The following is a 15591-nucleotide window of genomic DNA, read 5'->3' as shown; positions in this document are numbered from 1 at the left end:
AAGCATTGTAACCACAACTTTCATTGCATTTTGACTTAATCTCTTGATCCTCCTTTTCTTTGACTCCAGAGTCTAGATTCAATCTTTCTTCCTTTTACATCAGAAATCCACTCATTCACCATGAGAAATGTCGGTTTTACAGGGCTAGAGATCAATGAAACCTACAATCCCACAAGAGGCATCAATTATGCTTGGGAGTGTATAAGACTTCAAATAATTGTGCCTCTTCTACAGATTGCGCTATACATATGCATAGGGATGTCAATAATGCTTTTCATTGAACGGGTTTACATGGCTGTTGTTATCATATGCGTCAAATGTCTGGGAAAGAAAAGATACACCGCTTACCAGCTAGATGCCATAAAAGAAGACCTGGAGAAAAACAAGAACTATCCGATGGTGTTGGTTCAAATCCCAATGTATAACGAAAAGGAGGTAAAATACTAGAATTTCTAGTCTGATCGCCTGCGTCCATGCCTGCTTTTTTCTGGTCGTATAAAGTGCATCAATTGCATAACAGGTTTTCACAAAAGTATAGATACACTATTAAAAATCGATGATACCATTCATCAGTCAATAATCTGATGAATGACAAAATAGATATTTATATATCAAAAGTAATCATCTTTCCTAATTTCATAATGATGAAGCATCGCATGCATATACATCGCTACATGCACAGATTATCGAAAGAAAATTGATGTTTCTTATCGAAAGAAAATTGATGTTTCTTAACAAGAGGTTAAGAGTTTGAATTTCTTGAACAATAAATGAAGGGTTGTGAAACCGCTGATCATTTTCTCACAATAAAGTGAGATTTTCTTGAATAAGGAATGAATGAAGAGTGATGCAAATGTTGAAAATTTTCTGGCGATAAAGATGAAGTTTCTTGAAATAAGAAATGATGAGGAATGCAAATCGTTACTTTATGGTTTAGAGCTTTCAAAGTTCTGTCTTGGTTATTCTACTGCTCTAATATTGTATATAATTAGGAACACACATACTTTAAAAGTGGCACAGTATGAAAAATAAGACCATTGGTTCTCTCTCTCTGTCAAAGTCATTTAATTGATAAAAAACATTGCGAGTTTTATTTCCAATATTTCCTTCATGGTTGCGGCATATATTCTCTCTTTTATCATCAAAAATAAATTTTTAGCTCATTTACTAGTCTGTGCTTTTTGTTGCAGTAAATGTACGGTGATTGTTGAATGTAATTATTTCTAATCTGCTTAATTAAATAGAGGTCTTAACTCACCTAAAGGTAGAATACATTCATATATAGCAATTTACTAATCTCGTACAAGAAATATAGTGAGTTAATGTATAATATCACACCTTTACCATAATAATTCACCAATGCCCCAAAAGTAGTTGGTATTTGATCATAATTTGTACATAAGACACACAGCAATTTAGATTTAACGCAACAGAATTCCAGCTTATAATTTCCACATATACGTACTAGTTGATTAGAATTTTAATCATATACAAAACTGAAACATCCGATGTGCATTTATGAGTCTAGGTTATTGTAAATTACACTAATAAAAAGGTTACAAACAGAATAACTGTGTGCAAAGATTCGTGAAAACTGCCAAAAACAAATGAAGAAAAGCTTACACCAGTAGTACATAGGGTGAATTAGCGATCCACTCTGGATATTATCTGATTTTAAAGCCTTCATACTATGCAGCACAGGATCAAATTTGAGAAATGACAGAATAGGGAGAACTAACGAAAAAAAGTTGTATTTATTTAGGTTTATAAGCTATCAATTGGAGCTGTATCTAATCTTTCATGGCCATCAGATCGACTCATTGTGCAGGTTCTAGATGACTCTACCAATGCAGCCTTACGGGTATTCAGTCTCAACCACAAATGAAGTTCACATATGATTTCTGTTGTAATTTTGTCTGTGTACTGATTTCAAATACCAAATCATGGCAGGCACTGGTGGAATTAGAGTGCCAAAAATGGATCCGCAGCGGTGTGAATATAAAGTATGAAACAAGGAACAACAGAAATGGTTACAAAGCGGGTGCCCTTCGAGAAGGTTTAAAAAAGAGTTATGTTGAAGCTTGTGAATTTGTAGTCATCTTCGATAGCCAGAAAAAGATTTTCTCTGGAGGACCGTTCCCTATCTACTTGAAAACCCACAATTGGGCTTGGTTCAGGCAAGGTGGAAATTTGGTAAGGCCAACGATATCATACTCCGTAACACAAGTCAAAACACTCAAAATTTGAAAGTATTATCTCATTTAACATAGTATTCAAATGACACGAGTGAGATTGGCGTGCTCAAGTCTTTAACCATGATCATAATATTTCAATCTTCAGTTGAAGTAAATCACGATGGGCAATGGGCTTTTGTCACAACACACTCATTTAAGGGATTTTGTCACAACACAGTCATTTAATTTAACGATTTGCTTGTTTTCTTGAAGCTAAAGGCAATTTAAATTTCCAGTGAATGCAGATGAATGCATAATGACTCGCCTCCAAGAGATGTCATTACAATATCACTTCAGTGTTGAGCAAGAAGTTGGATCCTCAACATGCTCGTTCTTTGGATTCAATGGTTGCCCAGCACTGATATTACAGTTTTAAAAGTTATTTTTTACTTCAAAAGTGAACTCACTCTACGAATAACAGTGTTAAGACATTTGACCTGTATTGCAGGGACAGCTGGTGTTTGGCGGATGAGTGCGCTAATTGATGCTGGTGGATGGAAGGACAGAACCACAGTAGAGGACATGGACCTTGCCGTCAGGGCTAGCCTAAAGGGCTGGAAATTTCTCTTCGCGGGTGACCTGGCGGTGAGTGTTCAATCGATCACTTAAATATGAAATATTTGCCAAGATAACATACTTTTTGATTAAGTTGCACCTGATCACCTTTCTTAGGTGAAAAACGAGCTACCAAGTACATTTAAGGCATACAGATACCAACAGCATCGCTGGTCATGCGGGCCGGCTAATCTCTTCAGGAAAATGTTCATGGAAATAGTTCTTTGCGAGGTAATACAACTACAGCTGTTCCCTGTTAGTATCACTGACAAACTAGTTGTACAATAGCAAAAATTTGAATCTTTCCAGTGGATATTCACACACCTTCCTTACTTGCAGCGCGTGTCAATCTGGAAGAAGTGGCACGTCATATATGCTTTTTTCTTTGTAAGGAAGATTGTTGCACATTGGGTTACGTTTTTCTTTTACTGCATCGTGATCCCAACAACAATCTTAATTCCTGAAGTCCATCTGCCAAAGCCGCTAGCGATTTATCTTCCAGCTGCCATTACCATTCTCAATGCAGTGTCCACTCTCAGGCATGTAAATTCAAAAAAGCTAAATAGAAAAATCTACATCACTTTAATTATCTATAATCTAATTAATTTTTCTAAGTTTCTACTTAACTTTGTCACAGGTCTATACATCTTCTAGTACTATGGATACTCTTTGAAAATGTCATGTCTCTTCATAGATCAAAGGCGGCAATAATTGGACTTCTTGAAGCTAACCGAGTAAATGAATGGGTTGTTACTGAAAAGCTGGGGAACAACGCAAGGAAGAACAATCCAAGAGCAGTCACGAGGGCCTCGATCACGTATTGGTGAAAGGTAAATTAACTTAAGCAATTTCTATCGTCAAATAATACAAAATTCGTGTCAATCTGCCAGATTACAAAGGTGGATGACTGAATTATGAAAGATAACCATCCTAAAAAGAAAATACAGACACTTTACAAACACTGGAGGTAACCAAGCTCATGAAAGACCAAAATCCGCATATACAAATCTCCATTTACTTTCTTCGGGGAGTAAGAGATGGAACCTTTGATTGATCAGATATCCTATGCACCCCGGATGAAAGATAACTTCAAAATTTATCTAGTCACTAACTTAAATTCATTTTATACACAGGATCCACTTCACAGAGCTTACTCTCGGATTGTTTCTGCTACATTGTGCCATTTACAATATGCTATATGGGAACGACCATTTCTATATTTACCTACTACTCCAGGCAACCGCTTTTTTTGTTGTTGGAGTTGGGTACATAGGGACTATTGTACCGAACTAAAGATGATAAAGAAAGAACAAAGGTGGGCTGATGCAACCTACAAGCTCTAGTGTTAAATGTCAGTCTACTGACAGAGTAAGCAAATAAAGGTCATGTAATTATCTATCTATCTTGTTTCTTCGTGAAATTGAATAATTGTATTAAAAGGTTTCATCTATTTATTTTTCCCTGTATTTCACTATTTTGTATATCATTTCACATTATGTAATTTCGCAGAGTAATCAAAAGAATATTTATCATGCAGAAATTCCAAAGTCGAGGCCATAGTATTAAAAGAGAACTTTAACACTTTTTTTGGAGCTTAGAAGACGAAATCATAAAAGACCAAATTTTCTACCAAACTATACCACCTGGTTGAATATCGATTCATCACCTCCTATAATATAATCCCTTCGGAGCGGCCTAGGGGAAACAAGATCAGATTAAAACAGTTCTAATTCCATCAGTATTTTTCAGAAAAATATATAAATGTTTCGCAAGCTGAACTAAGCTCTTGGGCACGCTAGTTGCTACATATAACAAAAGGGGCAGCATTTATGTTGTAATCAAATGTCAGCAATTTCTCAATCTAAAATACCCAAATTTAACCACAACAATCCAACAAAAAATCTTACTCTGGATTTCTATCTGAATTTTAATTTGAGAGCTACTCATAAATTATATTTTCCAGTAATTAACCAAATAGATCATGATCCAAGTTCAATCCGCAACAATGAATCACAATCATCCAAATCCAACACATTCACGATCCACCTTAATAAGAAGATTAGGGGAAAACCCACTTTTCTAATTTGATAACCTATATTATAATTCTAACACAAGCAAAAATTCACCCAACAAAAAAATAACATAAAATCCAGACATCTACACAAAGTCCGGCTGACCATGCAGACACTCACCAAGAAAAGCAACCGGAAAAGGAAGCGACATCGTTTCACGGACCGCAGGAATTAAGATCGCTGTCGCGAACACGGCTCTCACAACTGTTGTTTCGAGGGAATGCGGCTGCATGCGATTTTATTTATAGACGGTGGTGTGGAGGATGTAATTTGGGAGTGGCACGTGTCAATTATGCATGTGAGATTTGAGCACGTGCAAGCATCGAGTTGAAGACAAAAGTTGTTGAGCGTGGGTGGGAAATGTTGTTGGATCCATTTGGCGGTACTTCAAATTCATTTACTAAATAAAAAACTGATGTGAGATGGTCTTATGAGTCGTATTTTGTTAGACAGATTTTTTATTTAGGTCATCTATAAAAAAATATTACTTTTTATGCTAAGAGTATTATTTTTTATTGTGAATATCGGTAGGGTTGACCCGTTTCACAGATAAAAATTCGTGAAACCGTCTCACAAAAAACTTACTCTGTTAGCAATGAGTTAAATCTCATTTTTTAAACTAAAAAACCATCTCACAAAATTAATTCGATTTTGTGTAAAAAAATATATATTTTATGAATCGAACTTAGATTATAATAAATTCTCAAGAGATTTTACTCTCAACCTGTGGACAATATTTTTGGAGATTGCTAATTTTGCATAATTTTTTTAAAAACTCTAACATTATACGTATCAATTATGGTAAATCATAAATTTCACATAAAAATATGATAACAAATATTAAAAAACAGAGCATCAAGGTTTATATATTGCTCCACTCCGTTTCCTTCCAAGAAGAGTAACCCTTACCAGCAAAGCCATGAGTTATAGAAGGAAAAAATGGCAAAGTTCCAGAAATCAAAAGCAGCCACATGCCATAATGATTTCAATGCACCTGATAAAAGATTTAGATGTTTAATACGAGTCTTCAACTTTCAAAGGAAGTCGATACAAAGCAAGATAATTATATCCAATATTTATCTAAGCTTTTAGAGCATGAATTAAAGATGTTCGAGATGTAATTTGGTTCAGTTATTAACCAAATCAAACCAAGATTTTTGGTTTTGTATGAATTAAAGTTTATGGAGATGCAATCCTGCTAGACGTTTCCTGGCTCGTGCAGACAATGTGTGCACAAATAAGATCATGACATATATCGAAAACATGCACGGATCAACAAAACCCAACGTTCCATTCATGCTCGCAAAGAACCCACACGTAGCCTCGAATTACAGAGCCTCAGCACTCTTTTTCAACATACTTTTACTTCGTTTTGTTCAAGTTTCATGAGGTAGTCTAGTTTTATTACAGTTCACAATAGGAGTAATGTTCATTGAGTGAGCTAAGTTTTGCTAAAACTTCACGCGAAATGTCTTCAAACATGCTCGAGTTCCAGTATCTAGCATATTATTCGACCAGTCTCAAAAAGTTCTAGAGTTGATTCGAATCATTTGGTGTTCTCTAATAGGCTCTCCATCTCTCTTTCTTTCTTTCTTTCCTCGAGCTCTGCACATTTCCTGTAATTTTGGAAAATTTAGGGTGTTCGACGGCTTAGATGATAGAGTCCATTGTTTCTCTGATTTATTTATCCCTAGATATTGATCGAGTTATGTTCATCTATGTGAAACTGCCAATTATATATATTCTTGGACATATTATTTGCTCTATATCCGCCATTATCAAATCCTTTAGCCTTAGTCATGGTGTACAATTAGTCACTTTCATGAAGCTTTCATGCAACCTCTTCAGAAATATTGCACATCCGGCCTCCCAATTGATGTCACCATTGAAATAGGAGAAATGTCCTTTCATCTTCATAAGGTATGAAGAGTTGAATTTATTTGGCCTTCAATTTATTAGTGATTCTGTGAAATTTGATGTTTAGACGACAATAGGTAACATGAGCTCAAAATATACAGTTTCCATTACAGTCAAGGAGTGGACTACTTGAGAGACGTACAGGTGAATCAACTAGTTCTGATGCACCCGCTTGTGTCTTCCAACATATGAGCTACATGGAGGAGCCAAATCTTTCGAGCTAGTACCAAATTCTGTTACGGTGTCAAAATAGAGCTTGTAGCCAATTCTGTTATGGTGTCAAAATAGAGTCCTCGATGACTGTTGTGTGTCTTAGATGCGCAACTGAGTTTCTTGAAATGACTGAAGAGTATGGAGAGCGAAATCTCATTACACAAACAAAAGCTTTTCTCGCTGAGGTTCTCGCAATTGGACTGATACAATAAGGGCCGTGAAACCTGTGAAGTTCTACAGTTTGCACTTTGCAGAGGAGCTTCACATTGTGTCAAGGTGCATAAACTCATTGGCAACGGCAGCTTGTGCCAATTCTGAGTTATTCATAGGGCCTGTCGCTGGGTTGGCAGAGACTGTAGAGCAGCTGCTGAAGCTGTTTTGTGGAATGGAATATGCATTTTTACAGAGATGAAGCCGACAATTGATGACTGGTGGTACGAGGATGTTTCTTTTCTTTCTTTAGCTCGGTTTAAACGCTTCATCCTGGCTGTTGAAGCAGGAGGTATGAAACCCCAAAATATTGCTTGAGCCTTTGTGTTTTATGCCAAGAGATACATCCCACACACCAACAGAATAAAGTTTTAAGAACTTGAATTCGGGGTCAATGATTTCCATTCCTGCCGAGGCAGATCAAAGGGCGCTTCTTGAAGATATAGTGGAATCACTTCCAAACCAGAGAGGAGTCGTACACATAAGGTTTCTTCTCAGGCTGCTTCACATTGCTATTGTTTTGCAAGCCAGTCCGTCATGTAGAGAAAATTTGGAGAGACAGGTTGGGGTCCAATTAGATGAAGCTGCACTGGAAAAGCTCTTAGTTCCGAACTTGGTTTCTTCTGTTGAATCTTCATACGATATTGACTGTTTCCAGAGGATTCTCGATCATTTCATGTCAATGGACCAGGCATCAGCTGCTGCGTCTCCTTGCATTGTGGACGAAAGGCCACTAATGGAAGGGCTAAATTCTTTGACAGCTATAACGATGGTGGCTAATCTCGTGGATGCGATCTGGCTGATGTTGCATCAGATGTGAATCTGAAGTTCCTGAAATTCCAGTCCCTTGCCACTGCCATTCCTGATTATGGTAGACCAGTTTCTGATGGGATTTATCGCGCCATCGATATATATCTGAATTTAGCTTTAGAAATTTGAATTTCAGATGTAATAACACTTATCAAAATACAATAATAACAGGCACATCCCTGGCTCACAGACTCGGAGAGAGAGCAAACCTGTAGATTACTGAACTGCCAGAAGCTCTCGTTGGAGGCGAGTTGGCATGCTGCTCAAAGCGAAAGGCTGCCACTAAGAGTATTCGTGCGGGTCTTATTCTTCAAACAGCTGCGTCTACGCAATTAATCTCAAATTGGTTTTTTGTTTCAGACAATCTTGACAGCTCCCGCAACCCAGATTCAGCTCTTTATCTTTCGAACCACCATGGTGGTGGCCAGAGGGGCGTTTCACATGGTAGAGGATCGAGCTTAGACGAAGTGTGGGAACGTGTTTCTGAGCTAGAAAAGGACTGTGGAGCATGAAGGAGAGGTTTCAGAAACTGGTGAAGATGAAGAGGAGTTGAAATATATTCTGCAGGAGGAAATCTCATCAATGCAATAACGAGACATCCAAGCATAGCGACACGAAGCCACAGCCACCATTAGTTACCGGACAACATTAGATGGATCGTACTGGTAACTCCAGTGGCCGTGGCGGATGAGCTTCTCTAGTAATTTTCTGGTCGCATGTTTGCCATAAGTTAGCATAACCTTCGGCACCATAAGTGAGAATTAAACATGGAACTGATGTGCCAAGTCATTCTTAGACTAGATCTTGTGATTCAGCTGGCATTTCATTTTATATTTTGTACATATAAATTCATTTAAAACAAATAAAATTTCTTGTATATTAAGTAAAAGTGGAACACGAGATTTGAAGGAAACCGAGCTTGTGTTACAATTGTCAAAGACGAAAAATTCGGAGGTGAACAAATTTCACATCTTTCCATTTCGTTCCACTACCACCCGAGGATCTGGATGAATCGTCATGGAATCATTTGATTCGAGTTTGATTATTGCTGTATATGAATACTTTGTATTATCTTTAAGAAAAAAAACCGATCATAAATTTTGTGTAAACATTATTAATTTTTTCTAAATACAACATATATTACTATAATTAAAAGTGAAAAAATGAATTTTAATAAACAACTGCCTTTGCTATTAAAAAAATGGTAAAAACTTGTCTGAGACGATCTTGCGAGTCGTATTTTGTGAGACATATATCTTATTTGGGTCATCCATGAAAAAATATTATTTTTTATGCTAAAAGTATTACTTTTTATTGTGAATATCGGTAGTGTTGACCCGTCCCACAGATAAAGACCACAAGAGACCTACTCTAAAAAAATTGATCCGACAATATCTTCAGGCAAGGTTTGGTAGATATGATGGGATTAATAATATGTAGACAATACAATGCATTATAAAGTGGCATCGCATGAGATATAATACCTTGCATAAAAAAGATTTTTGTTTGCTTCAATTGTTAACCTCCTGATTGATTGAGATAGTAAAATATACTTTCTCGTTTTACCCCTGGTGACTATATTATTTTCAAATTACCTGGAAATACACAACACATCTATCGCAGATCTAAGAACCCAGATCTATGGATTATACTATCGCTCTCCCTCGATGGTTTAAATTTCTTCCATCTCAAATCTGAAGTGAATCCCCCTGATATTTTAGCAAACGATCTAGTAATGTCATAATTTCTATTAAATTTGTATTTTGGCAACTATTTTTCTTTTATACCTCTATTATTCGTTTTCTCGAATTCACGTCGTTACTAATGGGTTTTGGGGTGATCTCCTTCTCATTGTTACTAAAAAAAAAAATTATTTTGCAGGTTTGTGGCTGATTTTACCATAGACAACCCAGAAGTTTCATTTGAAACATAAATCGAAGGACACAACCAGCTACTTCTCCTAAATTAATTCGATGGTGATTTCTTGTTTTGTTGGAGTAATTACAATTTTTTGCAACTCTATTTCTGCATTTCCTTATTTTTTTCGAAGAAAGCCCATTTCTTGTCACACGATGTACATGAATGCAACAATATGTTTTGTTACAGTAGTTTGATTTCTTCAGATTATTGTAGTCGTCAATGTTCTTAACTATTTACCAAAATGCATTTCAACAATCACTCACCTTGTAGAATCTGCCATTAAGTCCATCCGAGAAACCCATAGTGGCGGCCTCTGATACAACGACTGAAGAATTATTGTTATTCGCAGCTTATATCTCAATTAGGGCAAAGGGCAGTTTTGGAAAAATAAGGCGTTGGCTTGGGCACTGTACAAAATGGGACTCCTAATACCTCGTCAAAAGTGGGATCTATGTCAGACGTCTTCACAATTGAACAGTGTCCAAATCACGGGAATTGGGTTATCCCTGATGCACTTATCAGCGAGTCAAACAATTGATTGGTAGTCCTATCCTAGGCTAATCCTATCTACCAAACGTTGCGTCATTGTATAATTCCCTCATTCGTAGTCACGGCTTCACGCCTATGCCGCCAGTTCACCCACAAATTGCTCAATAAACAGCCAAATTCAAACTAAATATTAATTAAAACATAGAGATTAATCGGAAACTATTAGACTCAATTACTACTCCGACGGTCCTACTTAGAGTCCCATTTTACAATTTCATGGTGAAATTTGACTATGCCTCCAACCGTCTACACACTTTAGAAAATTTTATAAACATATTTTTATAAATTATTATACACACACAAAAATATGATTTAAATATAATTTTATTTTGAACCCTTACAAAACTTAAAGTCAGAAATGAGACGACAGCACAATAGATAAAACGGAAGGTAACATTAGCTAGTACAAAACGAAACCGAGAAGAAATAGTATAGCATGGGCATTTTTTGTATAAAAAAATAAAGATATATTAATGAATTTACTAAATTCATGGTTAGATAAACAGTCAAAAAGAATATATAGAACCTGAAAATCAATTGAAAAAAGCTCAGCCGAGAGTTGTCTTATTTGAAACAAGCAAAACAACACTCAGCCAACACTAATAGGCCATCTACTTTTGCTATTCAATCAACTGCTTCTTTCACAGTGCTAAGAAATGTGTGTAAGTTAAGGGCCAGAGACAATCTCCAATAAATTTCAAGAACAAGTTCTCACCAATGATCTAGCAGCAAAATCATAAACTGTTTCGATTAGTGAGCCACTGCTGATTTTTTCTTACCTTTCTTGCCATCAGCCTGCTCGGTCTTTCCCATGATCATCCGAGAGAGGATATCTGCTTGTTTTGTGTTCCCCTCTTGATTGAGACTATTGATCAAATCTTTGCAGCAACTCCAATCCTTTACTCCTCCTTTCTCCATAAACTTACACAAGATTGAGTATGCATTGAGAGTCTTCCCCGCAGCTAATAGGGCGTCCAACACCTTCTCGTAGCTCGAAAAATCAATCATGAAGTCTCTCTCCAAGCCAAAATCTAATAGTTTCATGGCAGCAATTGTCTTTCCTTTCTCACATAGAATGGACAAGAGGCTATCATAATCCAGTGAGATGCCGCTGTGCATAATCAGTTCAATTCTTCCAAGGGCCTCCTCAACATGTCCTCTTAAAAGCAGACCTTCCAAGATCTCAGCAATCAAATCTTCATGATCCTTCACCCCCTTCTCCAACATAGTTTTCATCACTCGGCTTGCCGTCTGAACTCGTCCATCCTTGAATAAGCTATCCATTACAGTTCTAAACAATGAAGAATCTGGAAGATGCCCATTCTCAATCATACTATCCAAAGCCGCTTTTGCATCGGCAGTCTCATTCTTTTTCAAGTAGCATTGGATAAGAGATTCATGTGCACTTTTTTCAGCAAGGATGTTTCTCCTAACCATGATCTTCAGAAGTTCAAAGGCAGGCTCAGGAGTTCCCTCTTTTGCATGCCCACGAATCAGATTGTTCAAGGCAATGGGATCTTGCACACCCAACTTCATCAACTGCCGCAAAAGTGTTTCAGCTTTTGCGGTCTGACCATTGCTGCAAAGATACTCTATCAGAGGGTTATACGCACTAGGCTCCATATGCAAAGTACTCTGAGGTCTCGAGATGATATCTTTTTCAATGAGCTTATCCAAAAACATCACCGCTTGATCATATTGACCAGCATTGCAGCAATTTTCAATCAGAACACTATAATGCCCAGCTTCTGTAGGAACACTCAACCTAATCATAGTCTTAAGCACATCTGAAGCAGCATCCAAATCACCTGCCTTGCAGTGACCAGAAATAAGTCTCATGAAAATTGAGGAATCCTTAGGTTCAATATACTTATCCATCATCTCTTTCAAAATTTTACGCGCTTCAGACATCTTATTTGAATCACACAAACCGGGCAGCAACGTTGAGTATGTGATGGCATTTGGCTTAATTCCAAACCCCTTCATCTCCTCCAGCAACCTCAATGCATCATCAACTCGCTCAACAGAGACATACCCCTTAATCAGAGTCGTGTAAGATACTATTGTTGGCTCAATGTTCCTCCCTTTCATCTCCACAAAATAACGTTCAGCTTCCTCCATGTTCTTAATTCGACAGTACCCATTGATTAATGTATTATATGTGACCACATCTGGCATTATCCCCCTGCTCTTCATATCCTCAAAAAATCTATTGGCAGTCTCAACCTTTTCTGAAAGAAAAAATCCCCAAATCAAAACATTAAACGTATGTCTAGTGGGTTTGATGCCATCATCCAACATCTTGTTATAATATCTCTTGGCCATCATATACCTACCTCTACGCATGATAACCTTAAACAAAGTATCATAAGACTTTAACGTCCGTTCAACTCCATACTCCTCCATTTTCTGAAACAGCTTCACGCTCTCCTGAACTATACCCGCTTTTCCATAACTATCGATCATCAAAACCCATAAATCCTCATCCCATTCCAAACCCTTTTTCGGCATATCTAATAAAATGCACCTGGCATGATTGAGCTTAGACGCCCGTCCTAAGATCTCGATTATTTTTACATGGGTCTCTTTATTATGTTGAAAAAGGCCCGATCTTTCAACCCAGCGAAAGAATTGGAGCGCGTGCTCCGAGCTCTTGGCGCCGTGCAACACATTGTAAACTAGTTCGAAATCGAAACTCGGAACCAAGTTTCGGATCGAGTTCTGTAAACGAGTTGTCCACGCCCGACTAGCCATCATTCTACACACTACATCTTCTATTTTTTCAGGGGATTTCTGCCGCTTACCTTCTGATTGCCTCGATGGAATTGCCGCCGCCGCCGTATTGTTTCTTGAAGAAGAATCGGCTGTTTGATCTGATGAGAACAACTCATCGGCGCCTGAATTTAGGTCAATCTTCGGGGATTCAACCTCAGAGGTGGCGGAGGAGCAGAAGAAGGAATGGGTTCCGAACAAAAATGGGGATGAAAGCTTGAAGTGGTTTGGTTTAAAATGAGATTCTCTCAATGCAGCTAGATACGCCATTTCTTCAATTGGCTGAATCCAAAATGAGCTGAATTTTGGCTGATAAAATTGGGGTTCCGCCTAAAATGGAGATATAGATTAGGGTTTTGAAAGTGAGCTCTCTCCTAAACTAATAGGAAGGAAGCTTAGTTAGGGTTTAACGCAGGCGAAGATGCATATTTCAAGATCAGAAAAATAAATTATCCCACTTAAATAATAAAATCATATATTAATGCCAACTAAAAAAACATATAATATTGCAGAAAAATAAATTATCCTAATTAAATAATAAAATCAAATATTAGTGCCCACTAAAAAAACATAGAATAGTGCATTAATTCATTTAATTATAATAAAGGAAATCTCATTGAAACTGAAATAATATTTATATCAAGTTGAAATATACTTATATGAAATCATCTGTTAAACTTGATGCTTCAAATCGTACTTAATATTGCTCGAACAAGTTTTGTTGATATTAATTATTATGAATTAAACACATCATACATTATATATAAGCATAATACAATAAATTACACACAAAACAATTAAAATTTTTTGGAAAAAAAATATTTCAAATATGATACACTATATTGATATTTGTTGAAATAGATAAATCAAAAATTTTGTTTATAATTTATTTTATTTATATATAATATTTGATTGATTTAATTTTTAATAATTAGTGCAAAAACAAGTTCTAAAATGAATTCTAATGTGAACATTTGTCGAGGGGAGGGCCCATCACAATATAGGGCTCCCATTAAGCAAAATTTTGGGATCGAAAGTTTGTTTATATTTCTATTGGTTATATTAATTATAACTGGATTAGTTATTAGTGAATAGTGAAATTTATACTAATCTTATAAAAATAATTGATTAGATCTCTTGTGAGACGGTCTCACGAATCTTTATCTGTGAGACGGATCAATCCTACCGATATTCACAATAAAAAAGTAATAATCTTAGTATAAAAAGTAATATCATTTCATGGATGACCCAAATAAGAGATCCGTCTCACAAAATACGATCGTGAGACCGTCTCACATAAGTTTTTGCCAAAATTATTTATCAATTTCAAAAGGTTAGTTGCATCATACTTCGGAGAAAATCAAGAAAAACAACTATCATATGAACCTAGATCTAATGGTTGGCTATTTCCTTGATCTGCACCAAGACACATAAATGCTACTGTCATTGTAATCTTATTGTCCCTGCGTCGAGTTTTTCTTTACACTGGGAGTAAAGGCAGCATAGGTGACCAAGAATTGGGATGAATCATGTATAAATGTTTCAGATTTGGTTAGTCTATCGTCTAATATTTTCTATTTTTTTTAATGACGATGGAACTTGTGAAATATAAAACATAATTTTACAGTACTTAGGAATTGGGATAGTTTCATTTAGAAAAATCTCAAGCTAAGTTGAAAGAATCTGCCGGCTGCAAACGAATACATCAGAAAAGAGGCATATTGTACAAAAGGTTATTTCTGCATATACTAGCATTTTTTCATAACATTAACAAAACGAGGAACACATGACAATAGCGACTGGCCTCTGATCAGATCAAGTTGTCGTTATCGTCACGTTTGTAGGCATCCTTCTGGTGGAGATTTCGCACACTGGACAACGCTAAGGAACGTGTTCTCGTTGCAGGGAATGCGCAGCCTTGAGTCATCAGGACTGAAATCATATATTTCTTGAGCTTGATCTAGCAAAGCCTTGAAGAGCGGGTGCCTTAGTAACTTGATCTTGATCACGTATCTCTTGTTATATTCACCTACATACACAACAAAGTGTCCCTTTGGGACGTCGCTCGGAACGACCATTTCTTCGTCCCATGCTGACCACAGGTAACATTGGCAGCAGGTATCGCAGGCGACACAAGGCACCACTTTTCGACCCAGGTTTCGACACTTTTTCTTGCATGTTTTCACGTATCTCTCCATCTTGCAATCCATCTCCTCTCTGGTGTGTATGCTTGCTGTATGGAATTGAAGATCTTGATATATATAGATTGAGAGGAGATGAAAAAAAATTAAATGGCAGACATGTCAGGAAGCAAACTAATTTGTAACTTGACTCACATT

At 36.7% G+C, this 15591-nt stretch overlaps 2 protein-coding genes and 1 pseudogene across 2 annotated transcripts; 2 read left to right on the top strand and 1 right to left on the bottom strand.

The window, feature by feature from the left end:
- The first annotated feature begins 120 nt into the window (after nucleotides 1-120).
- Nucleotides 121-4982, top strand: LOC142551825 (glucomannan 4-beta-mannosyltransferase 1-like). The gene is given in 11 exon segments (XM_075661251.1): nucleotides 121-435; nucleotides 1763-1861; nucleotides 1951-2104; nucleotides 2107-2193; nucleotides 2471-2581; nucleotides 2683-2819; nucleotides 2907-3020; nucleotides 3129-3328; nucleotides 3427-3595; nucleotides 3597-3619; nucleotides 3923-4982. Coding segments are annotated over 11 exon segments (1569 nt in total). The 3' UTR covers nucleotides 4083-4982.
- A 1638-nt stretch (nucleotides 4983-6620) lies between these two features.
- LOC142550978 (BTB/POZ domain-containing protein At5g03250-like) lies at nucleotides 6621-9042 on the top strand (annotated as a pseudogene).
- A 1949-nt stretch (nucleotides 9043-10991) lies between these two features.
- On the bottom strand, nucleotides 10992-13689 carry LOC142551823 (large ribosomal subunit protein mL102 (rPPR5)-like). The gene has a single exon (XM_075661250.1). It carries the CDS (start codon nucleotides 13520-13522, stop codon nucleotides 11231-11233), a length of 2292 nt encoding a protein of 763 aa, XP_075517365.1. The 5' UTR covers nucleotides 13523-13689; the 3' UTR covers nucleotides 10992-11230.
- Between the last annotated feature and the right edge of the window lie 1902 nt (nucleotides 13690-15591).

The sequence above is a fragment of the Primulina tabacum genome, chromosome 7 (genome assembly GCF_025594145.1).
Source record: "Primulina tabacum isolate GXHZ01 chromosome 7, ASM2559414v2, whole genome shotgun sequence".
NCBI lineage: Eukaryota > Viridiplantae > Streptophyta > Magnoliopsida > Lamiales > Gesneriaceae > Primulina > Primulina tabacum.
This window is presented reverse-complemented; position numbering and strand designations above follow the sequence as displayed.

What these genes read in the sequence shown, in the direction of transcription:
- LOC142551823 (XM_075661250.1), bottom strand. Translation starts at nt 13,522, where the DNA reads ATGGCGTATCTAGCTGCATTGAGAGAATCTCATTTTAAACCAAACCAC.